The sequence below is a fragment of the Astatotilapia calliptera genome, unplaced genomic scaffold, assembly GCF_900246225.1.
Source record: "Astatotilapia calliptera unplaced genomic scaffold, fAstCal1.2 U_scaffold_1, whole genome shotgun sequence".
In the NCBI taxonomy this organism is placed as follows: domain Eukaryota; kingdom Metazoa; phylum Chordata; class Actinopteri; order Cichliformes; family Cichlidae; genus Astatotilapia; species Astatotilapia calliptera.
This window is the reverse complement of record NW_020535618.1, coordinates 296,167-322,353: the sequence shown is the minus strand read 5'-3', so window position 1 is coordinate 322,353 and position 26,187 is coordinate 296,167. Positions and strand designations below refer to the sequence as shown.

The window sequence follows — 26,187 nt, the reverse complement described above, 5'->3', positions numbered from 1 at the left end:
ATGAGACCTGCAGGTGAAGGTGCAGACAGCTGTGTTCTTGTTGTGTTTCTGGATGTAAAACAAAAGTACTTCACATTTAAAGCTTCACTTGGACTTATAATCTGTTCATTTTGTCTATTTATTATTCAGCTCACATGTGTATGATACAACTACAACTAAGTAAATTATTACTTAGTTTCATAAAAATCTCACTAATTTGTTTCTGCAGCACCAAACATGTCAAAGCATGCTGTAGACAGAGCTTGTTAAGGTGTGATAGTTCTGAGTAAAAGGAAGGAAGCGGAGGAAGCGGAGAGAAGAAGTTTTAAAGTCTTTGTTTTCTTCACAGTTCTCAGCGTCTCGTGTGCTTCTTCTTCTTTCTCTTCACACAAAGTCGTAGAAGTTTTCAGACGTGTCACAGCTGGATGTGAGGATGGGACCCACTTTCCTCTGTGAGCTGGGCCTATTCTGTCAGTGCATCACTTCTTCCTTTGATTCATTGACTGATGAACATGTTTTAGTAAAATGACAGAGTTTCAGTCATTTGCAGCATTTCAGTTCATGTTTTGTTCTCAACATGGTTGTTTGCAGACTGGATTAGATTTCAGTGCACTGACGCTGGTTTAGTTTATCTAAGAATGGTTTGTTTCTTCATCAGTGATAATTTGATGCATTTTACATTAAATATATAATTTAAACCAATCACAGCAGCCTCTGGTAACACCAGGTGTGTTTGACTGATGCCATGTTTGAGTGAGTCTTCAGTTTGATGATGTGTGAAGTTTCTTCCTTTATTGCAGTTCTCTGTACGCTCCTCTGCAGCGGACACGCTCAAGGTGACTGAACAGTTTGCACTTTTATTTATTTAGTAAATATTAATCTTAGTGCATCAATCTGAAACACTTTCCATTTCTGTTTTTATTACTCAATATATTTATAAGTTTATGAACATGTCAGAACAGATTTTGATTTGTAAAGTACATAAAAGTGTTTCAGATCAATGATGTTGTGTTTGTGTTGGATTCTAGATGCTGTGCTAACTGTTGAACCCAGCTCGACAATTTTTTTCATCGGAGAGATGGTTAGCTTCAAATGTGTCGTGAAGGAAGGAAAACACACTGACTGGGAATACAAAGTCATGAAGGATGGTCGAGAAATTTTAAACTCCAACACAAACAAAGGCCTCAGTTTAAAACTTGCATCTACAGTTCAGAGTGGTAAATACAGATGCTCTGCTCACAGGACGACATCACAGAAAACAAAGACCAGTAACATCGTCTCTGTAACTGTGACGGGTAAGTCGTCAGTGACATGTACACTAAATAATGTTGTCATGGAAACTTGTTTCTGTTGCTGTAAAGCATAAACTTTAACCAGGAAACTGATTTTACCTGTTACATCACTCACAGTACACACAGTGATAAAATACTCACAGACTCTAAACTTTAAAACAAAGAAAAAGAAGAAACATGAAAAGTTTAATAAAGTTTAAGGTGACTGATGTTTCTGTTATTTAAACCAAAAACCACACAGAGCTGTGAAACCATCATTGTGTGTCCTTCAGCAGTGACCTGTGTTACTTTACATCAGTGTGACTCTTTCAGGTCAGACAAACATTTATACTGTGATTATTTAGAGATTTAAACCAGAGTTACAGAAACAATATCTACATGTTGAGAAAGACACGAGAAGAAAATCAAAGAACACAGAGAGAAAATAAATAGAAAAATATGATAAAGAGTAATGTGGGTGGAAAGTTTCACCACATTAAACCAAATCTTTAAATTTCCCTTTTCTGTTTTCTATGAGTTCATAGTGAATAATGCATTTCCCCCTTTTCCCCCTAACAGCAGATAAACCCAGGGCCACACTGACTCCAGGATCAACTATCATACCAGTAGGGGGCAGTGTGACACTGGCCTGCTCTGTGGGGAGCTCTGCTGGCTGGAAATATGAGTGGTTCAGACATGACCCAAACACTGAAGTTCAAATCAGAACAGATGATCAACAAAACGGAGTAATCAGAGTATCTCAAGGAGGAATCTACCACTGCAGAGGAAGAAGAGGAAACCCAGTTTACTACACTGATAAAAGTGATGATGTCACCATTGAGATAACCTGTGAGTTCAGTCATTTTAGTTTGAAATTCACATTCAGACACACAGTGTTAAGTTTTCTCTGCTGAGCTGATGTTTCTGTTTGTATCTTAACTGTTAATAAACAGTTTCCAATAAGGTTGTTGTTAAAGGACGACCCAGCTGGCCTCAGATATTCAGCGGTGAGACGATCAGTCTGACATGTGAGGTGCAGGAAGGAGGTGAAACCACTGAGTGGGAGTATAGATGGAGAGGAGCCAAGCAGACCACACAGTGGACTCACAATAATTACTGGATATTCAGAGTTTCTGAGTCCAGCAGTGGAGACTACACGTGTAAGAGTCGACGCAGAGATGACTCATATTCTTCAACAGAGTGGAGTGAAGCCTTCAACTTGTCAGCATCAAGTACGTATCAGCTAGTAGGTAGTAAACTCAGATATAGTTTATCAGTGAGGCTAAAATGTTACTGAAAACTGTTTTCGACCACTTTAAAGTAAACAAAGTGAATAACAAGAAAACTAAAGTTTATATTAAACAGTGATAAAAGTTATCCTTGTCTGTTATCTGCTATAATATTTAAACTACTCTGTGTCATTTACCATCATTACATTTAGCATAAAAGCCAATGATGAACAATTCGTTTCAGAGCTGTAGTGAAATATTTAGGACTGAAGACCCATCAGCTTCACCTCAAACACACATCAGAACAACAGAGCAGATGGAGGAGAATCAATGGAGGGACATTAATGTGAAAGATACATCTTTGAATGTGATTGGACGCATCATCAGTGATGTAATCTGGGGTCACCAGGTGCTTTGGGTCTTTCTTTCTGTCTGGTGTAGATTTTGTTACTCAGCCATAGAAAGAGCAGTGAGGCTTGTAGGAAGTTAAACAGAGATGAGTAGGTGGAGAAAAGGTTTGTTGTAATATTTCAGATGGAGATGTTGTCATGGTGACTGATGGAGCTACAAGCAGAAATCTAATGTTTTCATTGTTGAGCTGGTTTATTATGGCAGCCTAGAAACAGAGATGGTGACTCTGTGACGTCTGTGCAGCTGAAGTGGTGTAGAGAGCCCAGTGATGTGAACATAGTTTCTGCTGTATGCTGTGAATGTGAACACATCTCTAATGTGGAAACAACATTTTAAAACCATGACAGACATTTTTTCCTCCACAGGGGACCGAACTGTTTGAAGGGATTTTCTTCATGGATTACATGTTTTTATACATTTTATCTCAGGAATGATGGATGAGTTTGTTTTATTAATGCAGTGATGTGTGAAATGTTGATATTAGTGTGTAAGTTATGAAGATACGTTTATTTTATTTATTTATTTAGGACAGTGCATGTTAATGAACATAAATGTAAAAAAAAAAAATTACATGAATGTAAACATACCAGATTATAGCCAAAGGCTAATTTCCATCTGTTGTCCTTAAACATAAAAAATAGACATAATAATTCATAAAAATTAATCATTCATTCATAATAAAAACTCCATCACCAAACTTACACATACACACCATTCTGTTCCCAAATAAAACATTAAAACTATACAACTCATACATGATCGCACACTTGATTTGTCCATAACCAGTTTTTAACCTTTGCCTTAAACAAATTGAGTGTAGAGCATTCTCTAATGGGTTGAGGAAGACTGTTCCACAGATGGCCTCCCTTAACAGAGAGGACGTTCTGCCCAAATGCTGTCCGTCTGTGGGGTATAAACAAGTCTCCTCGGATTGTAGCTCGAGTGGTCCTGTCTGAGCTTTCTTTATGCCTAATGAACTGCTTTAGTGGTTGTAATAGGAATCAATGTTGATTTCTTCTGATGGTGTGGAAAGAAGATTGACTGATGCCAAATCAAAGCAAACTGCTGCAGTTAATAAATCGTTGATAATATGTGATGAAGGCCAGAAATGAAAAGTTAGAAGTCTCATAATTAAAGTGGTGCTATTAGAGATTTGTCTGTGCAGCTATGATGATCTGCTCCTGTGTGGTCTGACGTCTGAGTCTTACATTAGCGAGAATCTTCTGATGAATCTGTTTTTGTTGGGAGCAGGAAGGCTTTAAGCAGAAAGGGAAAGGACTAGTTTATAAATGGAAATGCATTACAGAGCTGTGTGAGAGGAGGAAGTAGATGACACCAGTATTAACACTGCTGGGATGTTTTTACTATTAATTTGTGATGCCTGTTCAAACTCATCCAATGAATGAAACAGAGAGTACATTCTTAATAATGTTCTTATTTAAAATGTACCATTTTACATTTAGTTTTACTTTATTCACAGACTGCACAAAAATGAAACAATCTTTTATCCATTTATCCCTAACAGCAGGTAAACCCAGGGCCACACTGACTCCAGGATCAACTATCATACCAGTAGGGGGCAGTGTGACTCTGACCTGCTCTGTGGGGAGCTCTGCTGGCTGGAAATATGAGTGGTTCAGACGTGACCCAAACACTGACGTTCAAATCAGAACAGATGATCAACAAAACGGAGCAATCAGAGTATCTCAAGGAGGAATCTACCACTGCAGAGGAAGAAGAGGAAACCCAGTTTACTACACTGATAAAAGTGATGATGTCACCATTGAGATAACCTGTCAGTTCAGTCATTTTAGTTTGAAATTCACATTCAGACACACAGTGTTAAGTTTTCTCTGCTGAGCTGATGTTTCTGTTTGTATCTTAACTGTTAATAAACAGTTTCCAATAAGGTTGTTGTTAAAGGACGACCCAGCTGGCCTCAGATATTCAGCGGTGAGATGATCAGTCTGACATGTGAGGTGCAGGAAGGAGGTGAAACCACTGAGTGGGAGTATAGATGGAGAGGAGCCAACCAGACCACACAGTGGACTCACAATAATTACTGGATATTCAATGTTTCTGAGTCCAGCAGTGGAGACTACACGTGTAAGAGTCGACGCAGAGATGACTCATATTCTTCAACAGAGTGGAGTGAAGCCTTCAACTTGTCAGCATCAAGTAAGTGATGTTTGTTGTTGAGCTTCATTTTACAAACATAACAAGGATCAGCACAGGATGAAGTAAATGTTCTAGAAAGAAAATCATATTGTTTTTGTGAGACACAGACCTGATATTGGACTTTTATTTTTTCAGGTACTTTGTGTAATGAATATTTAGCTGGTATAAACAAGACAGTGATGATTTGTTGCTTCATCATTTGTGTAAAATAATTATATAAATTAATAAAAAGAAAAAAAATATGTCTTTTATTATTACAAACTCCCTCCACTAAGAGTCCTTTGACCACTTTAAAAAACAATAACAGCAAAGTAGCACTTTGTTGAATTATTTTGTGAAATAAACTTTACAGACAATTTTAAATTTTATCTTTAGATGTTTTGTTACTTGCAGCTTGTCACATAAACAAACATTTATTCCCCTTCTTTGTTAAATCTCTGAAAAATGCTCAACATAACACAGTTTGATACAATATTATTTTTGTACCAGCAAAATGATTTCAATAGAGTTTTTAATTTAGCTGAACACTTGGCACATCTCAGCATGGTGTCCAGGCTGTCCGTAAAAAAATCTGAGAACACTGGACAAGCCACAGAAAAAAAATGAAGAATTGGGAGGACTAAAAAACTACAGCAGTGACTGAAGGTCACATCCTTAAGAAATAAAAAATCCAAAGCCCTTGAACATATTTATTGTCTTTAAAGCAGCTTCTGAATGATTGAATTAAATTATTGAATTAAACAGTTTGTGTTTCTTATTTACAACAGCTGTGCTCAGTTCGGAGAGCTCTTCCTTTCTAATGACCGTTGGACTCATTTCTGGAATCACATTTATTGTCCTCCTGCTGTATTACTGCATGAAGTCCAAAGGTGAGACTTTTTGTTCCTCTGATCTCAGAGATTTTACTCTTTAAATATTTATGTGCACAGACACATCATGCATTCCTGGAGTTGGAACTGTTGTATAACATGTATAAAAGATAACCATGTAAAAGCAAATGTCTTCTTTTAAGTGTTTAATAAAGGTTCAGCTGATGACCAGAGGGTCAGTCAGGATGAAGATCAGCAGCAGGTGTACTCGTCTCTTCTTCATGGTTAGCTTTTCATGTAGTTTAAAAGATTCTGATGCTCTTTGCAACAAGACTGCTGCAGTTGTAACACTGCTGAATTAAACAAAGTTAATAACAGCATTTAATATAAACGTTACTGATGAGAATACTTGATAATAGTAATGATAAGTAGAATAATTTTCTTTGACCTGCAGGTGATCGTTGTGTCTATGAGACAATCCCAGGCTCTAAAAGCGCTGACACTGGTACAGTATAAACTTTAATTCATTCACAGCTCATGGAGGCTGTTATAAAATAACTGTGATTATTAAAATGAATAATGTTATTTCAGGTCAAATAGAAGATGATTCAAGTGTGAATCAGCTTAAAGTGATTAACAAGACACGTGAGTATCCAACATAAAATATATTAAATTTGCAAAACTGTTTGTTTTTTAAATGCTTTCATTTCATCACCTCAACAGAGCACCGTGTTGACCCAGAGGAGAGCTCTGACTATTGTAATGTCAATCCAAATTCAACCCCAGGTATGAAATCTTTACAGGAGCTCTTTAACTGTTTTATCTGCTCTCTCAGTGTGTTTCACTTGTTTCAGTTAAATTAGACGATAATTTTAATGTCCTGTAGATCTGTTTCAGGCTGAGAGGACATTTTACAGTTTTATGCTGTTGAGCATAGATGCACAGAAAGAGAGCATTCATTTAATGTGCTCTGAATATAACTGACTGTGTCTCATAGATACTACCCCAGCCTTCCTCTTTAGGAAGCTGGGTGACCTGTGTGATGGTCCAGTGGGTTCTTCCTGTGGAAAGTGATTCTTTCTGTTTGAATTACACATCTTTTTAGAATTGCATTTTGTTAACTTTTGTCTGTTTTTGTTTTATACCTTGTGAAGCACTTTGTGATCTTTTATCAAGAAATGTGCTATATAAATAAAATTTATATTAAATAAAAAAATTCTTACTTACTTAATTATGCGAGCCATGAGACGTAACAGTAGGTGGAGCTTCTCCTCGTGACTGAAGAGCCACTTTGGTGGCCACTAAGAGCCACGCCTGGGTGGAGGGGACTGATAGGACGAGGATATACAGAAAGATTTGCTAAAGCAGATAATGAAAGAAATGTAAGAAATGAGTGTGAAATAGTAAATCTGTGTGGACTGTGTGGACTAAAACCTGCTTTTATAAACTCCTTTAATCCAGCTTTTATTGATTATTGTGTGGATGCCCTCAAAGGCAGTTTTTTGGCGCTTAACTACTCCCTCAGTTTTTGTGCTATTTGCACCGTTCAAGTCTTAAAAAATTCTGCTCTTTCTGCTCTTTGTGGCTATATCTTTTGGTGCTCATAACTTCTATACTTTTTGAGATATTGAATTTTTTTTGCAATATTTTTTGCCTATTTCTGCATATTATCAGTGGCCTCACTGATTTTCCTTGCCGGCTTGACCTGTGTTTTAGCTCAGTGAGATGAGCGTCCGTTCTCAGACTGGGAGGCCGGGGTTCAAATCCCGCTTATGGCAACATTTCTTTCAGTCAACAGTTAAACTTTTTTTTAACTCTTTTCAACACAAATTTAAGCTTTTTCACCCCTTTTCAGCACAATTTTCAGTTTTTTCACCACTTTTCACCAGTTTTTTCTACTGTTTTCAGAAAAAAACTCTTTTCAGCAAAATTCTGCTGATTGAACTCTTTTCAGCAGAATTTTCACCTCTTTTATGCCCAAATTCTGCTTATTCATCTCTTCTGAAAAACTTTCAGCCTTTTCACCTCTTATTAGCACAAATCTCAGCTGTTTTCAGAAAAAACTCTTTTGAGCAGAAATTCTGCTGATTCATCTCTTTGCAGCTCATCTTTTTGCTTCCTTGCCTCTTTTCTGCAAAATTTTTAGCCTTTTCACCTCTTATCAGCACAATTCTAAGCAGCTTCTGCTAATTTCACCAGAATTGTCAGTCTATCCACCTCTATTTGTTAGAAGGAGTTTGGCTCACTGAGGTGGAACACTGCCTTTAGACCAGAAGGGCCAGGTTCGAATCCTGCTAAGGGCAATGTTTTTTTTTTTTTCCCAACTTTTTCAGCTTTTTTCAGCCGACATCTTCAGCGTTAAGGCATCCACACAGCATTTTCGCAGGAAATGCAAATTTTTCTAGTTCTTTATTCTACTTTATTCTAGTTGCTTCCGTACGTTTTTTGGCGCTTAACTACTCCCTCAGTTTTTGTGCTATTTGCACCGTTCAAGTCTTAAAAAATTCTGCTCTTTCTGCTCTTTGTGGCTATATCTTTTGGTGCTCTTCTATACTTTTTGAGATATTGAATTTTTTTTGCAATATTTTTTGCCTATTTCTGCATATTATCAGTGGCCTCACTGATTTTCCTTGCCGGCTTGACCTGTGTTTTAGCTCAGTGAGATGAGCGTCCGTTCTCAGACTGGGAGGCCGGGGTTCAAATCCCGCTTATGGCAACATTTCTTTCAGTCAACAGTTAAACTTTTTTAACTCTTTTCAACACAAATTTAAGCTTTTTCACCCCTTTTCAGCACAATTTTCAGTTTTTTCACCACTTTTCAGCACAAATACCAGCTTTTTCAGCTGTTTTCAGCAAAAACCTCTTTTCAGCAGAATTCTGCTCATTCAACTCTTTTCAGTAGAAATTCTGCTGATTAAACTCTTTTCAGCAAAATATTCAGAGTTTTCACCTCTTTTCTGCCCAAATTCTGCTTATTCACCACTTCTGAAACATTTTCAGCCTTTCCACCTCTTATCAGCACAATTCTCAGCAGCTTCTTCTCGTTTCAGCACAATTGTCAATCTCTCCACCTCTTCTTTGTGAGAATGACTTTGGCTCAGTGAGCTAAATAGCTGCCCTTAGACCAGGAGGGCCAGGTTCGAATCCTGCTCAGGGCAACATTTTTTTTTTTTCAACTTTTTCAGCTTTTTTCTGCAGACATCTTCAGCGTTAAGGCATCCACACAGCATTTTCGCAGGAAATGCAATTTTTTCTAGTTTTTATTGGTTTCTCTAGAATAATGAAACTGCACACATAATGTAGTGCATGTCAGAGGGCAGCGTATATCATTTACACACATGTGCATGAGTCTGTTTCACAGCTGTTTGTTATGATTTTGTTTCAGGTCCATAAAGAGCAGCTCACCATCAACAGAACGAGGAAAGTGACTGATGACAACAGCTTCTGTTGAGGAGACAATATGACAGGTTTTACATCACATTATAGCCAAACGTCTAAAATATTTTTAAAATTTGTCTATTTATTTATCTGGGAGCATTTATAGCTTTCATAGAAAATATATAAAATGTAGATTGCGTAACATTTGATGCAGCAAGAAAACATTTGAAACATGATGTTTAGCAGCTAATAATCTGGTTTTAAATTCAGCTTTTGCTGTGTTAAATGCAGGTAACAGTGAGTATTATTGCTGTATGTGACCTCCTACATTATATCAGACTTAATGATGCAACACATGCTGTATGGATTTGAATGTATCAGTGAATGTATTTTGTATGTGTGTGTTTTTATTTCTAGCTATGAGCAGCATTTCTGTTGTATCCTACATCATGTTTGCAAAATAAAACTCAAAACCAAAGGTTTATATTAAGCTTTTATTTAAATTATGCACTATGAACACAGACAATTATAATTACATTGAAGCTTAATCAACACACTTATTGGTTCCTTGAAATGCTGCTAATGATATTTTGTGTTAAAGTGTAACAGGACAAGCAGCAAAGTCAGCTTTTTGTCACATTTCTACTTTCCGTCCTCCTCTTCTTCTTTCGTCTTCAACAACTGTGCTGTAAAAATGTCCAAACTTTGGCACAATGATGAACGGATGAGGCTTTATTTACTTAATTATAGTTTTTTTTTTTTATCATTGTAGCACTGTCAATAGATTAGGAACAGTGTTATGACTTAAAAAAATAATTTTCAAAATAAGGCACCACTGATTCTTTGGAATTTAGTCTAAGTCAGAGAAGACATTACTATCTGTCTATAAAACCAGTCAAATTGAACCCCATAGTTATATATTTTTGGGGGGTTGGTAATATTGTATTTCTATTTTATATTCACACCAAGCCCCTGCATGTCCTCCTTGACTACGTCCAAAAATCTTCTCTCTGGTCTTCATCTGTGCCTTCTGCCTGGCAGCTCCATCGTCAGCATCCTTTGTCCAAAATATCCCCCATCCCTTTTCTGCACATGTCCAAACCATCTCAGCCTCGCCTCTCTAACTTTGTCTCCAATCCACTCAACCCAGGCTGTCCCTCAGATCTGCTCACTCACTCCCAGTGAAAATCCAAACATCTTCACACCACCCGTCTTTCTGTCAGTGACACCATCTCCAATCCTTACATCGCAGCAGGTCTCACTTCTGTCATGCTGCCCACTATTTCCGAGATGTTCAAATATTTATTAGTGTGAATGCTTGAAAAGCATTCACAGTATTGTTGTTGTAATCTTTATTATTATTATTATTATTATTATATTTTATTCTGTATTCCGTACGTTTTTTGTAATCCTACTCCTTCAAAACCGTTCAACTTAGAAAAACCATTCCAACACCGTTAGATTCCTATTCTTTTGGACAACACTGCTTCCATTTTTCATATTTTTAACATTTATATTTTTAATTTTATTCAACTTTATTCAACAAAAATTTATAATGTATTTCAATGGGGAGACCCTTCAAATCCTCATTCAACTTACTCATTTTTAAACTCTTACTACTTCCACATACATTGACATAGAGCCACCATTCAAACTTTAAAACGAAGACAAGACATTCAACTATTCAACTTGCATTTATCTTTTCAATATCTATTATACTTTTTCTTCAGTTCCAGTTTAAGTTTCATGATGTTTTTTCACCCGTTTCAGAGTTTATAATGGGTGTGTATGGGACGGAATGTTGGGGCTAGAGTGAGACAGCTCAACTGCTAGAGTGAGAGGAGCAAAAAAATTAATCTTAAAATCTTTTTTAAAACTGCTGCTGTGTCCACAGCGTTTGCTCTACAGGTATGATTTTACCCTCAAAACGTAGCCATGGCGGTCCTCTTTCATCCAATGTGTTTACTATTGTACTAGGTGTTATGGTTCTTTCATAAATGTCACCAATGCACAGCCTCCTCCCTCCAACTCTTCCATAGACTCTAATGTTAAAATGGCTCAGAAGGTTCGTTTGAAAATCAGAAGAGCATGGTGTCTTTCCACTGTCACCACGTCCATATAATAAACTCCACAGGCATGAAAACTGAGAATTCGGTAGACTAGAAGCTGCTGTCGCTCACGGTGAAAGAATTTTGTCAATACGACTTGTACTTTTAATTTGGGAACGATTTGTTTCGGCCTGACTTTTCTGTTCATTTTAAGCAGCAAAAGTGAGGTGCATGTCTGTGTACGTGTGTATGGAGCCATTGGGTGCAGTCACTATAGCAACCAGGCTCACACCTGCCTGCTTAACGAGCTCTGCCTGCCACTGTACCAAGATTCATCTTAAGCACTTCTCTTTCAACTGCTGCTGTGTCCACAGTGTTACAGCCATCATTTTACCCTCAAAACGTCGCCATCGTTGTTCTTTTTCCAACATCTTGTCTTTCAAAGCTCAGAGATGTAAACTTTTTAAACTGTGTGGATCAAAGTGGAGGGATCACATTTGAGTCATTCAGTGATTCAAAGAATATGACCTTTTAATATTCTTTCAGATGTTTTCTGACTCTAAATGTTCTTTTCTCATTTCTTAGGTTTTTCTAATTTACAATTAAAACATTTTCAGTTTTTTTCCAACTCCTTCTTCTGTGTAACCTTCAGCTTTTAGCAGTTCAGCACCTTTGTTTTCAGGTTAAATTCGTTGTTTTTTTTTGTTTTTTTTTTAATCTCATTCAATATTTTTAACTCAAAATTCAGCAATTAATTCATTTCAGTGCATACATTCAGATTCAAGCATTCACACTGCAGTTTCTTCAGAAAATGCACTTTCTAGTTTTAATTTGCTTTGTGAGTTTGTCTTTAATTGGACTTATTTAATAGTTGAAAAATGTCGTGTGAGTCTCAGTTTTATTTAGTTTTATTTTGAGATACTCTGATTACTCTTTTTTGTTGATAATCTACTCTAATTTGAACTTCAGTGTTTTGGTCACGCCTCTACAATCTTCCCTTTGACAGTTTTACTGTTTGATTGCATGAACAGAAGAACAATGTGCACACAAAAAGTGAAAATGGTACAATATCGCTTACAACGTATTTTCTCATTTTCTAGATATTTTAGGGTGAGTCAGTCCCTGAGCATGAATCAAGGCTCTGCTCTCAACCAGAATAAAACTAAAGTTTATTCCTCTCAGCTTCATGGTCACCAACACTTTCACATTTACATATATCTAAAATCTCAGACGGATGAAACTAATGCTCAAGTGTAAATCTTCACATCTGTGATGAACATGATTAAACTTTAAACATGAATGTTGTCGATATGATTGTTCATGAGCTTCCATTTTTTATTAATTTTGGCTCTCCAAAACGTGAAATGGGCACGCATGGTTGCTTCACTGAATACAAACATTACAGCAGCAGCAGGGGGAGATAATATATTTAAAGAAAAGACACCACTAGTGAGCAAGCAACTGTAGACCAGTATTGAAGTACATTCCAGTTTCCTTAATCACCACAAATATTTTATGTATGTTTCTTATATTTATATATGTGTTAAATGGGTTAATAATGTCTATTTAAGGGCTTTCTGTGATTATTATTATGTTGCCTTGACATAAAAACCTCCCTCTGCTGTTATTGCAGTTTACTACAACTTACTGCAACATCTGGGTGGACCAGTGTGTCTAGTATACATTATGGTGTGATATCAGGTTGAACCAGGGGAGGCCCATATATAGAGGCGGCCACAACCATAAAAATACACCACTGGTCAATGTTTTTGAACACCCCAATTTTTCCAGTTGGACTTAAAAATATATCGTGGAATCAATTTATAGACCAACATGTCTTCTAAACTTTAGACTCATCAAAGTAAACACCTCTGGCAGATATGACAGCTGAACACGCTTGTGGCATTTTTTCTACAAGAGAAATCAAATATTCTTCAGAAAGTTCTTCTCATATCTGTTACAGATGTTCCCATAAATGTGTGTCACTTGTAGGTTGCTTTGCTTTCACTCTTCTGTCCAGTTCATCCCAAACCAGCTTGATGGGGTTAAAGTTTGGATACTGTGCTGGACACTCCATGTTTTCAAGCTTACCATCTTCTTTTTTCCTGAGGTAGTTCTGGCATAGCTTGGACTGTCGTTCAGCTTTTATGAACCCTGACCAACTAGGTACCTACCAGAGGGAATTGCATGGTGGTGCAGAATGCTGTGGCAGCTGTTTTGGTTCAGGGTGCCTCTCATTCTGCACAAGTCACCGACCCTGGGTCCAGCACACAGCCGGAGACCATCACGCTTCTTCCTCCATGTTTGACACTTGATGCCACACACTGTGGCTGTTCTGTGTTGCAGTTCTGTAACTATGCAAACTGTGTTTGAGCACTTTAAACAGGCCAGAGTGTCTGGATTTTCAGCAGGCTCCACCACTGTTTCTGCTTAAGGCTCAGCACCCCTCCTGACCCAGCACAGATTTAAACCATACAGAGTGGAGGCTGATTGGCCCAAAGGAGGGCAAGAAGATGATTGGACTAGAGTAATGATGTAAGTATAGAGACTGACAGTGATAGTGATGCAGAGAACAGAAAAGCAGACTAACAGCCAGGAAAGCAGATGACTGATTACAGATCTTCCTTACACATAGGCAACTCAACTTACACATAAGCTTCATTTACAATTATCGTATTGCAGCTTAACCAAAGAGTCACTGATTTAATGATATTTTTCTTTAAATCTGCTAAGTTAATAGGTGTAAGTGGAAGCCAAGCAACGTAACCGGGTTCTTCTTCCTCTTCTTCTATCAGGCCCATGAAGTGTGCTGTACAATGGTTTGAACGATGGCACACTGATGCTGGGACTAACGTTGAAGTCTAGCACAACACACTTACACCTCACCAGGAAACCTAACAAGAAGCAAAAATGTATTTAGAGCATTCATACAACATCTGTTTCCAGCTGTGCTCTGCTATCCAACAATCAGACTGACAGTGTTTGTCTGTAGTCAGCCTAAAGAATTGTAATGTCTGGATTTACTCTGATTACTAATTCTCAAACAGTTTATGGAAACCTCCTACAGTATTTTCAGGAAATGGATTTTGGATTTGAGTTAAAGTGTCTCTTCAGTTTCATCTCAGTGAGTTTCAGTCTGTGCTTGTAACTGAACGATTATCTGCTGCAGTCTGAACGACCTGCCATTTTAAAGTCAGTCAAAGTTTGTTTGATCTCAAAAACATTTCCCATGAGCCTCAGGAAGTAGCTCACTGTGTGGTTACTGAGTGGCAAAGTTAACAGCTTTCATCTCTTTGAATACAACAGTTACAACTACTTTTAAGGAAACAGACAAGAGAAGGGAGGGAGGCGGACTTCATCTCACTTCCTGAATTTGAGTGAACATTTGACCAGAACTGAACTTCATGTTCAAAGACTCTGCAGTGATGACTTTACATTAGTGAAGTTTGTCAGTTAAAATGATAAATAAAGTATTTTTAGTGAACGATTTCACTGTCGTGGGAAAAAGTGCTTTCGCCTGCTGTGACCATTTGCTCTGAGTAAGTGTTACGTCTCTGGGCTGATCATCTATCAATCTGTTTTTAACTGTTTACAAAGCTTCATGGAAACATGTTTGTTGTATTTTGAAGCAATGTAGTGACTTTGTGCAGCAGCCTTTAGAATATAATCAGTGATTCGTGGCTCCTTGAAAATTATCAGCAGCTGATTAATATTTCTATGGCAGGAGGAAAATACTAAATGTCTCTTCTTGTGCTTGCTAATGGTTTTAATCACTTTTCTACAGCAGTTTGAACCCATCAGAATGATGTGTTTGTGTGCTGGAGCATCTGTGAGAGTAACTATTATTGGTGTCAAAGCTCCCAGCAAACACAACAAGCAGACGAGGAGCAGACAAAGGAAACAAAATGTCCATCGCTGTTTCTGTAAGAAGTCAGTCGAGCTCCAAGACTTTAATTTTAAAACTTCCTATGCAGTTATTCCAAGATTTCAAATGTTTTGATGGTCTTGATGTTTAATACATCAAAACTCTTAACTATACTTAACAAAGAAAAACAGTCGATAGAGGCCACTTTCACCATCCAGGGTAAACTTACTTATAACTTTATGACTGCATTTTATTAATTTAGTAATTTAAAGAGTAAAAATAAACTAAAAGAAAATTAAATATTTTAAAAGTGTCCACAAACTTGCCTCTGCCTGTTCCCCATGTCACGGTTCAAATGAATTATTAGTTTCAGGAGTGGAACAGTTTTGAGAATTAGATTTATTTAATACTGTGTCTGAATGTGATTTATGACAAAGAGTGTTTAACATGTGCATATATGTGATCAGTGTGCGTATGAGACCTGCAGGTGAAGGTGCAGACAGCTGTGTTCTTGTTGTGTTTCTGGATGTAAAACAAAAGTACTTCACATTTAAAGCTTCACTTGGACTTATAATCTGTTCATGTTGTCTATTCGTTATTCAGCTCACATGTGTATGATACAACTACAACTAAGTAAATTATTACTTAGTTTCATAAAAATCTCACTAATTTGTTTCTGCAGCACCAAACATGTCAAAGCATGCTGTAGTCAGAGCTTGTTAAGGTGTGATAGTTCTGAGTAAAAGGAAGGAAGCAGATAAAGCGGAGAGAAGAAGTTTTAAAGTCTTTGTTTTCTTCACAGTTCTCGGCGTCTCGTGTGCTTCTTCTTCTTTCTCTTCACACAAAGTCGTAGAAGTTTTCAGACGTGTCACAGCTGGATGTGAGGATGGGACCCACTTTCCTCTGTGAGCTGGGCCTATTCTGTCAGTGCATCACTTCTTCCTTTGATTCATTGACTGATGAACATGTTTTAGTAAAATGACAGAGTTTCAGTCATTTGCAGCATTTCAGTTCATGTTTTGTTCTCAACATGGTTGTTTGTAGACTGGATTAGATTTCAGTGCACTGACGCTGGTTTAGTTTATCTAAGAAAGGTTTGTTTCTTCATCAGTGATAATTTGATGCATTTTACATTAAATATATAATTTAAACCAATCACAGCAGCCTCTGGTAACACCAGGTGTGTTTGACTGATGCCATGTTTGAGTGAGTCTTCAGTTTGATGATGTGTGAAGTTTCTTCCTTTATTGCAGTTCTCTGTACGCTCCTCTGCAGCGGACACGCTCAAGGTGACTGAACAGTTTGCACTTTCATTTATTTAGTAAATATTCATCTTAGTGCATCAATCTTAAACACTTTCCATTTCTGTTTTTATTTCTCAATATATTTATAAGTTTATGAACATGTCAGAACAGATTTTGATTTGTAAAGTACATAAAAGTGTTTCAGATCAATGATGTTGTGTTTGTGTTGGATTCTAGATGCTGTGCTAACTGTTGAACCCAGCTCGACAATTTTTTTCATCGGAGAGACTGTTAGCTTCAAATGTGACATGAAGGAAGAAAAACACACTGACTGGGAATACAAAGTCATGAAGGATGGTCAAGAAATTTTAAACTCCAACACAAACAAAGGCCTCAGTGTAAAACTTGTATCTACAGTTCAGAGTGGTAAATACAGCTGCTCTGCTCACAGGACGACATCACAGAAAACAAAGACCAGTAACATCGTCTCTGTAACTGTGACGGGTAAGTCGTCAGTGACATGTACACTAAATAATGTTGTCATGGAAACTTGTTTCTGTTGCTGTAAAGCATAAACTTTAACCAGGAAACTGATTTTACCTGTTACATCACTCACAGTACACACAGTGATAAAATACTCACAGACTCTAAACTTTAAAACAAAGAAAAAGAAGAAACATGAAAAGTTTAATAAAGTTTAAGGTGACTGATGTTTCTGTTATTTAAACCAAAAACCACACAGAGCTGTGAAACCATCATTGTGTGTCCTTCAGCAGTGACCTGTGTTAGTTTACATTAGTGTGACTCTTTCAGGTCAGGCAAACATTTATACTGTGATTATTTAGAGATTTAAACCAGAGTTACAGAAACAATATCCACATGTTGAGAAAGACACGAGAAGAAAATCAAAGAACACAGAGAGAAAATAAATAGAAAAATATGATAAAGAGTAATGTGGGTGGAAAGTTTCACCACATTAAACCAAATCTTTAAATTTCCCTTTTCTGTTTTTTATGAGTTCATAGTGAATAATGCATTTCCCCCTTTTCCCCCTAACAGCAGGTAAGCCCAGGGCCACACTGACTCCAGGATCAACTATCATACCAGTAGGGGGCAGTGTGACTCTGGCCTGCTCTGTGGGGAGCTCTGCTGGCTGGAAATATGAGTGGTTCAGACGTGACCCAAACACTGAAGTTCAAATCAGAACAGATGATCAACAAAACGGAGTAATCAGAGTATCTCAAGGAGGAATCTACCACTGCAGAGGAAGAAGAGGAAACCCAGTTTACTACACTGATAAAAGTGATGATGTCACCATTGAGATAACCTGTGAGTTCAGTCATTTAGTTTGAAATTCACATTCAGACACACAGTGTTAAGTTTTCTCTGCTGAGCTGATGTTTCTGTTTGTATCTTAACTGTTAATAAACAGTTTCCAATAAGGTTGTTGTTAAAGGACGACCCAGCTGGCCTCAGATATTCAGCGGCGAGACGATCAGTCTGACATGTGAGGTGCAGGAAGGAGGTGAAACCACTGAGTGGGAGTATAGATGGAGAGGAGCCAAGCAGACCACACAGTGGACTCACAATAATTACTGGATATTCAATGTTTCTGAGTCCAGCAGTGGAGACTACACGTGTAAGAGTCGACGCAGAGATGACTCATATTCTTCAACAGAGTGGAGTGAAGCCTTCAACTTGTCAGCATCAAGTAAGTGATGTTTGTTGTTGAGCTTCATTTTACAAACATAACAAGGATCAGCACAGGATGACATCAACCTGATTGTAGCCTTATTATAGACAGTTTTAAATCCATTGGACGTATGGGACTAAAGAAAAACATCCAAATATTGTTATTACCATGTCATAGTCAAAGGTGACTACGATGACCTGGATGACTGAGAACCTTCACAGACATATTACCATGTCATCACTACCACTCTCACCAACCCCAGTCATCATACTGAGACTGATCCTTTTCAAGCACTAATAGGTCCTGAGCCAGTTTATTATGGACAAACAGACATTTGGTCTGATTCCTGATAATTACTCTAAACAGAAGCTGAGGTCATTTTATTGTAAAGTTTGTGTGTGTAAGAAAGAGCAGTGAGGCTTGTAGGAAGTTAAACAGAGATGAGTAGGTGGAGAAAAGGTTTGTTGTAATATTTCAGATGGAGATGTTGTCATGGTGACTGATGGAGCTACAAGCAGAAATCTAATGTTTTCATTGTTGAGCTGGTTTATTATGGCAGCCTAGAAACAGAGATGGTGACTCTGTGACGTCTGTGCAGCTGAAGTGGTGTAGAGAGCCCAGTGATGTGAACATAGTTTCTGCTGTATGCTGTGAATGTGAACACATCTCTAATGTGGAAACAACATTTTAAGACTGCGACAGACATTTTTTCCTCCACAGGGGACCGAACTGTTTGAAGGGATTTTCTTCATGGATTACATGTTTTTATACATTTTATCTCAGGAATGATGGATGAGTTTGTTTTATTAATGCAGTGATGTGTGAAATGTTTGATTTCTTCTGATGGTGTTGAAAGAAGATTAACTAATACCAAATAAAAGCAAGATATTAAAGTTTGAAGGTATGAATTAAAGAAATGAAAAGTTAGAAGTCTCATAATTAAACTGCTGCAGTAGAGATTTGTCTGTGCAGCTATGATGATCTGCTTCTGTGTGGTCTGACATCTGAGTCTTACATTAGTGAGAATCTTCTGATGAATCTGTTGTTGGGAGCAGGAAGGCTTGATGCAGAAAAAGGAAAGCAGTAGTTTATAAATGGAAATGCATTACAGAGCTGTGTGAGAGGAGAAAGTGGATGAGACCAGTATTAACACTGCTGGGATGCTTTAACGATTAATTTGTGATGCCTGTTCAAACTCATCCAATTGATGAAATAGAGAGTATTTTTTTTTCAAATGATGTTGTTATTAAATTTAAAATTAAAAACTTTTCTCACACAAAAATGAAATGGTCTTTTATCCATTTTTCTTCTTTTCTTCCTCTTTTCCCCTAACAGCAGGTAAGCCCAGGGCCACACTGACTCCAGGATCAACTATCGTACCAGTAGGGGGCAGTGTGACACTGAACTGCTCTGTGGGGAGCTCTGCTGGCTGGAAATATGAGTGGTTCAGACGTGACCCAAACACTGAAGTTCAAATCAGAGCAGATGATCAACAAAACAGAGTAATCAGAGTATCTCAAGGAGGAATCTACCGCTGCAGAGGAAGAAGAGGAAACCCAGTTTACTACACTGATAGAAGTGATGATGTCACCATTAAGATAACCTGTGAGTTCAGTCATTTTAGTTTGAAATTCACATTCAGACACACAGTGTTAAGTTTTCTCTGCTGAGCTGATGTTTCTGTTTGTATCTTAACTGTTAATAAACAGTTTCCAATAAGGTTGTTGTTAAAGGACGACCCAGCTGGCCTCAGATATTCAGCGGTGAGACGATCAGTCTGACATGTGAGGTGCAGGAAGGAGGTGAAACCACTGAGTGGGAGTATAGATGGAGAGGACCCAAGCAAACCACACAGTGGACTCACAATAATTACTGGATATTCAATGTTTCTGAGTCCAGCAGTGGAGACTACACGTGTAAGAGTCGACGCAGAGATGACTCATATTCTTCAACAGAGTGGAGTGAAGCCTTCAACTTGTCAGCATCAAGTAAGTGATGTTTGTTGTTGAGCTTCATTTTACAAACATAACAAGGATCAGCACAGGATGACATCAACCTGATTGTAGCCTCGTAGTTTGTCCGACACTTTGTGAATATTTAGCTGGTACAAAGCTAATGTTGAGCTTTATTACCATCACCCCAGTAAGATGATGAAATACACAAACATCATATACGTGTGTCTATGAAAAACACTTTAAATGTACAAAACAAATAATGACAAAACTACATCATCCCTATTTAAAAGTCTCTTGGAAATTTTCTTCCAGCTGATAACATAAATAAAACACACACATACTTGATCTCAGTCACCATGGTCGTGCTGCCCCTCAGCTTCCTGGTACATGCAAGTAAGCTTGAACATAAGTGATTTCCTTCCTTTTTAGAAAACCTGACCTCTAACTTTGACCTCGAGGTCACTGAGATTTGAACTTATCTGAGATTATTAGTAGATGTTCCTGAGTTATCGTAATCATGAACACAAGTGTCCAAGCCGCCTGCTGGGGACCCCAACTAATACCCCGTAAAGTGATGATGATGAAAAAAGTGCTTTACTGTGAATATTGAGGGCTGATGCCAGTTTGACAGTATTCAGTATGATGTTTATGTAATATTCAGAATATCTGCTCCTTATCAGCTGCAACACTACCGCAGATTTCACAGTGGCTGCATCACCATCGTTCTTGTGAACACTGACACTTTTTAATTTTAGCGTTTTCAGTGCCGTCTTTACTGAAAGTGTAAAAACACTGAGACAAAACACTGCTTTAGTTTAGAGAAGCTCCCTAGAAGGCTACGTGCTTGATTTTATACATCTGTGACAATGGGACACACCTCAGAGATTAAGAAGGCTACTACACATTTTATTAGGTACACCTTGCTGGTACTGGGTGGACCCCCATTAGCTTTCAGCACTGCCTCGATTTGCCTCTGTATAGTTGAAGTAATTGTATATTACACTGCACCAGCTGACATCTGTCCTGGAGATCCTGTTGGTTCCAAGTTACACAGAGAAAATTTTCTTTCGCTTGTGCTTTTTTGTACATATTACAAAATCATGTAAAATAACACGAGAATGGAGGAGATGTGATCAGGAGTTCTGGTATTGGAGATAGTGCCAGCTCTTGTGTGTGTTTCATGTGAAGCCTGTTGTACATTAAATCTGTTTACATACATGTAATTAAATCTTCTCATTTATTCAGCAGTGCCCAGGACTGGAAACTCTTCATTTCCTGCTCTGTTGATCGTTGGACTCGTCTGTGGACTTTTACTGATTCTTCTTCTGCTGTGTTGTTGCTTCAAACAGTCAAAGGGTGAAACCATTTCTCTCTGATATTACACTGAGCATAATCTAACCCTGAACGCTGCATGTAACGGTACAGCACCAGAACAGTTTGCAATAAAAACATCTGATTGTGTTTTTCTGTTTTGTTTTTCAGATTCATGCTTTGCCAGGTTTGTTTACATTTTCTCTCTCATTATTTATCAAACCAGAATTTCATCCCGTGTTTCTTATTAAATCCACTGTTTTACTACATTTTATGTTCCAGCACAAATCAAACCATAAACCAAACGATCAACCAGGATGAAGCTCGAGACAGCCAACATGCTTCTCCTCACCAAGGTCAGCGTTAACCGTGACGAGTTCTGCTTTAGACATTTCTGTTTGTAAGGTGATCAGATCCATGTATATGAGTTTTAATTGTTTCGTAGGTGATGCTTGTCTCTATGAATCAGTCAAAGACCACGATGACACAAAAAATGGTAAAGTATAAACAGCGGTTTATAAGTATGCAGACTCTTTGATTATTCTCATTTATGTGTAAATGTTTGAACTCTATTTTAGTTGAATCTGGGGATGTCACATATTCTTTGATTGAGTTTAAAAACATCACTCAGAAAGGTGAGTATTTATTCTGCTACCAATACAAAATACACTAGTTTACATGCTTTTATTGGACCGTAGTATCCAAATGAAGGAAAAACTAGACTTTCATTCATGTTATCGCTCCAAGAAGAAAAAGCAAGAAACCAGCGGCTCGCTGTAATGTGCTCTGTTCAACAAATAAACTAATAAATAGAGGAGAAAGTGGAAAAAGGTGGAACACATTTAAAAAGTTAAAATTCAGGGACTTCAATCAGTGTAGTTAGGAAGCATAAAACTTTGTGAGTCCATTTCAGCTGCTTTGGTGCAAACCGCTGGTATTGTGAGACGTTACCATCAGGCTGCACAGGCAGACCAGGACGGCCCATTCTCATGTGCATGCTGTTGATCAAACTGTTAGAAATAGACTCTGCGAACACAGCACGAGGCCTCATGACCTTTACTAGGACTTGTACTCACAGCACAGCTCGACTGAACAACAGCATCAAGAAAAGTCAGTCAGGGGGATAAAGAGAGAGCAATGACCTGTGAACACCACCTCGAAGATATTCTCTTTTTGGGTTTTTTGTTGTTGTTTCCTCTTCAGTGCACCTCTTGTCATTCTGAGTTGCATCAAAGCTGCTGAAATGGAGCCAGGTATCCCTGAAGTTTGAATGAAAATGTTTCATACTGTGATAGTCGAATGTTCCCTTAATTTAATTTGAATAATGAATCTTTTACAATAAAACAATAAACCAAAGAACAATTAATAATCAGTCCAATTCCTTCAGTATTTAAAACCTTTGCTGATATGTTTTTTCTTTTCAGAGATTCCACTTTCCTTTTTCCAGAGTGTAATTTAATGTAACTACTTTTTTCCATAAAGGTTTTTATGTTCTTATGGGTGCTGGAGGTTATAAACCTTAACCTATAATCACAGGATTCATTTTAATCCTGTTCTCAACAGAGACAATACATTCAGTTTAGTCCAATCATGTCAAAGATCTGTATTTTAACTGAGATTAGCCACCATCATTCTTCTCGTGTTTCATGTGATTCTAATATCAGGGGTCATCTATCACTGAGGAGACCCTTCTGAATGCTCACTGGCTGTTTTTGATGTAGGCACAATGTGAAAGAAGCTTTTTTAAATAATACAACAACGGGCTGTCAAAAAAAATCATTTTCAATAGATGAGAACCTCCCTCAGTCAGTTCATGTGATGAGTTAGGTCTTTAATGACAAAATGATTTCAGTGTAAAGAAAATCAAAGTTACTCCAAAGTTAGTTTATCGTCTGTCTGTCCTCCTTTAGATGAGAGCCCGTTGTATGCAGAGGTCTCCCACAAGAGAGCTAAAGCCAAGAGAAATAAGGGCAAGTAAAGTAGTAAAGCACACATTTCTTTTTGCTGTCTGTTTACACTTTTTACCCCTCAGTCTAAAAGGCTGATTTGAGGTATTGTCATCCTGCTGGCTGTGTGGACTTAGAATTAAGATGTTACTGACAATCATCTTTGACTAATAATGTCTTTATTTGCAGAAAAATCAGCCTCTGCAGCAGCTGAAGAAGTCATTTATTCTGAAGTCAAGTCACAACCAGCTCTTGGTAATTGCACAGAAATAACAGACTCATTGTCGCTATAATGATGAACTCATACAAGATAATATCTAATGCTGAGAAATGTTAGTCAGTGTGGAGAACATCCTTCAGTCATGTCATGTAGTTTAGGTGTTGAATGACAGAATGATATAAATATAAAGGAAATTAAAGACAGTCAACCTTTTCTGATCATCGTCTGTCCTCTTTAGATTACAGCCTGTTGTATGCAGAGGTCTCCCACAACAGAGCTAAAGTCAAGATACATAAAGGTAAGTAAAGTAATCTAAAAAATTACAAATTTTTCATTTTGCTGTCTGCTTTATACTTTTATACTTTTATACACACCAAGAAAAAGTGTATAAATAGTAGAGCCTTTGAATTAAGATGTTACTGGCAGTCATCTCATCAAAAAATCTCTTTATTTGCAGGAAAATCAGCCCCTGCAGCAGCTGATGAAGCAGTTTATTCTGAAGTCAAATCAAAACCAGCTCTTAGTAATACAGAAATAAAATAGCTTACATACTGTGATTTGTTGTTGTAATGATTAACTCGATAAACTGAGTCCCAAATCACCTTTAAACACTGAATAATTCTGCATTGATTCTTCATGATCACGTGTCTGCAAAACCAACTAAATGTAGCAAAAGCAAAATTTAATTCATTTGAATTTAACAGCAGATTTCAACTTTTTTATGAAAAATTTTCTTTCATTGAAAAATAGGCAGCAGCAGCAAGTGATAGTGTGGTGTTAGGATCAGGATCTTTCCACTTCCACACAAGCATTTATTGAACTGCATGTTGTAAACATACACAGTAGACCCAGTGGCATTTTGATCACTTGTATTAATTCTTTGACGGTTGCTGGACACACTCACACTGCAGCTCAACACAACAACCACAACAACATCGTTAACCAAAACTCTGAACTTTTAAGCCAGCGAGGCGTGATTGCAGACGCCGCGCAGGTGTGTACATCGCACCTGCAGCAGCATCGTAAACCACGCCCCCAACACATGTATTGTTTTTATATCTATATTTACAGATCTTTCCTTTGCAAATAAGCATCTTTGTTCCTCTTGTTTTTTTTAAATGGGTTTGTACATTAATAACATTTTATATTTGTTTATTTCATATTTGGTAAACTGCCGTCAAATTTTTTATTCTGTTATCTCATTTTGTGTTTCGTTTAAACCACGTAACCTTTATTATATAAATGTTATACAGTATATGCTTCAGTCTTGTGTGTTGTGTTTGTTGATAAATTACATAAACATAAATGCTGAGAGGAGTCCTTCAAGTGTTTATATAATACTGACCTGCTGGAACTTTGTACTGAGGCAGGAAAACTTTGAACATGTATGACACCCTTTATACCACACAAATGGACAAACTTTGTTGAGGGACAGGAGGAGGGGCGATAGTTTTCAACACAGAATACAGTGTTGAAAATTTCTGTTAGTATTTTAAATCTAATATTTCATGTCAGAGTTTTTGTGACTTAATGGGTGCAGTTTCATCTTAAGTCTTAAGACTTGCCTAGTGAAGTCAAAAACAGACGACAATGAAAACATGAAAGAGATCTCTCTCCTTTTAATTTAACTCACCTTGGATCCCATTGGAAACTGTGGCATCTCAAATTCACATTTGTTCCCATGTCCTGTTAATGGTGGCAGGACCTTGTCAAGCTGTGTAACCAGCAGCTTTTTTGTTGTCAGAACAGATTTTGATTTGTAAAGTACATAAAAGTGTTTCAGATCAATGATGTTGTGTTTGTGTTGGATTCTAGATGCTGTGCTAACTGTTGAACCCAGCTCGACAATTTTTTTCATCGGAGAGACTGTTAGCTTCAAATGTGACATGAAGGAAGGAATGTGAATGTGAAGGAAGGAAGGAAAACACACTGACTGGGAATACAAACTCAACAAGGATGGTCGAGCCTTTATCCCGTACAACAGATACAAAAATTACAGAAAACAAATCAAGTCTACATCTGATACTGGTAAATACCAGTGCTCTGGTCATATGAAGAAATCACATTATACAAAGAACAGTAATACTGTCTCCCTGACTGTGCTGGGTAAGTCCTCAGTGACCATGACCAATAAATATAATATACTTAATATAATAATTCAAATATTCATCTAAATTATAAAACAGAGTGTACACTTAATTAATGTGCTCATGGAAGGAGCTTTGAAAATAAAAACTTTAGCCAGGACCTGTGTTCTTATTACTTAATAATAGATAATATGTGTACATATTTTATTTTCCCTAACAGCAGGTAAACCCAGGGCCACACTGACTCCAGGATCAACTATCGTACCAGTAGGGGGCAGTGTGACACTGGCCTGCTCTGTGGGGAGCTCTGCTGGCTGGAAATATGAGTGGTTCAGACATGGCCCAAACACTGAAGTTCAAATGAGAACAGATGATCAACAAAACGGAGTAATCAGAGTATCTCAAGGAGGAATCTACCACTGCAGAGGAAGAAGAGGAAACCCAGTTTACTACACTGATAAAAGTGATGATGTCACCACTGAGATAACCTGTGAGTTGAAAAGTTTTCTTTGAAATGGGCAGTGGTGTGAACAAGCGTTTGCCCCCCTCCAGATTTCCTACTT

The 26,187-nt window shown here is 37.6% G+C and overlaps 1 protein-coding gene across 1 annotated transcript; it reads left to right on the top strand.

The window, feature by feature from the left end:
• Positions 1–346: 346 nt before the first annotated feature.
• On the top strand, positions 347–24,668 carry LOC113017224 (basement membrane-specific heparan sulfate proteoglycan core protein-like). Its single transcript, XM_026160380.1, has 20 exons — positions 347–449; positions 780–815; positions 1,008–1,274; positions 1,830–2,099; positions 2,204–2,482; positions 4,416–4,685; positions 4,790–5,068; positions 17,472–17,741; positions 17,845–18,123; positions 19,441–19,710; positions 19,815–20,093; positions 21,306–21,416; positions 21,543–21,558; positions 21,654–21,727; positions 21,817–21,867; positions 21,950–22,006; positions 23,282–23,341; positions 23,507–23,572; positions 23,776–23,835; positions 23,995–24,668. Exons 1-20 carry the CDS (start codon positions 413–415, stop codon positions 24,078–24,080), a joined length of 3,117 nt encoding a protein of 1,038 aa, XP_026016165.1. The 5' UTR covers positions 347–412; the 3' UTR covers positions 24,081–24,668.
• The last annotated feature ends 1,519 nt before the right edge of the window (positions 24,669–26,187 follow it).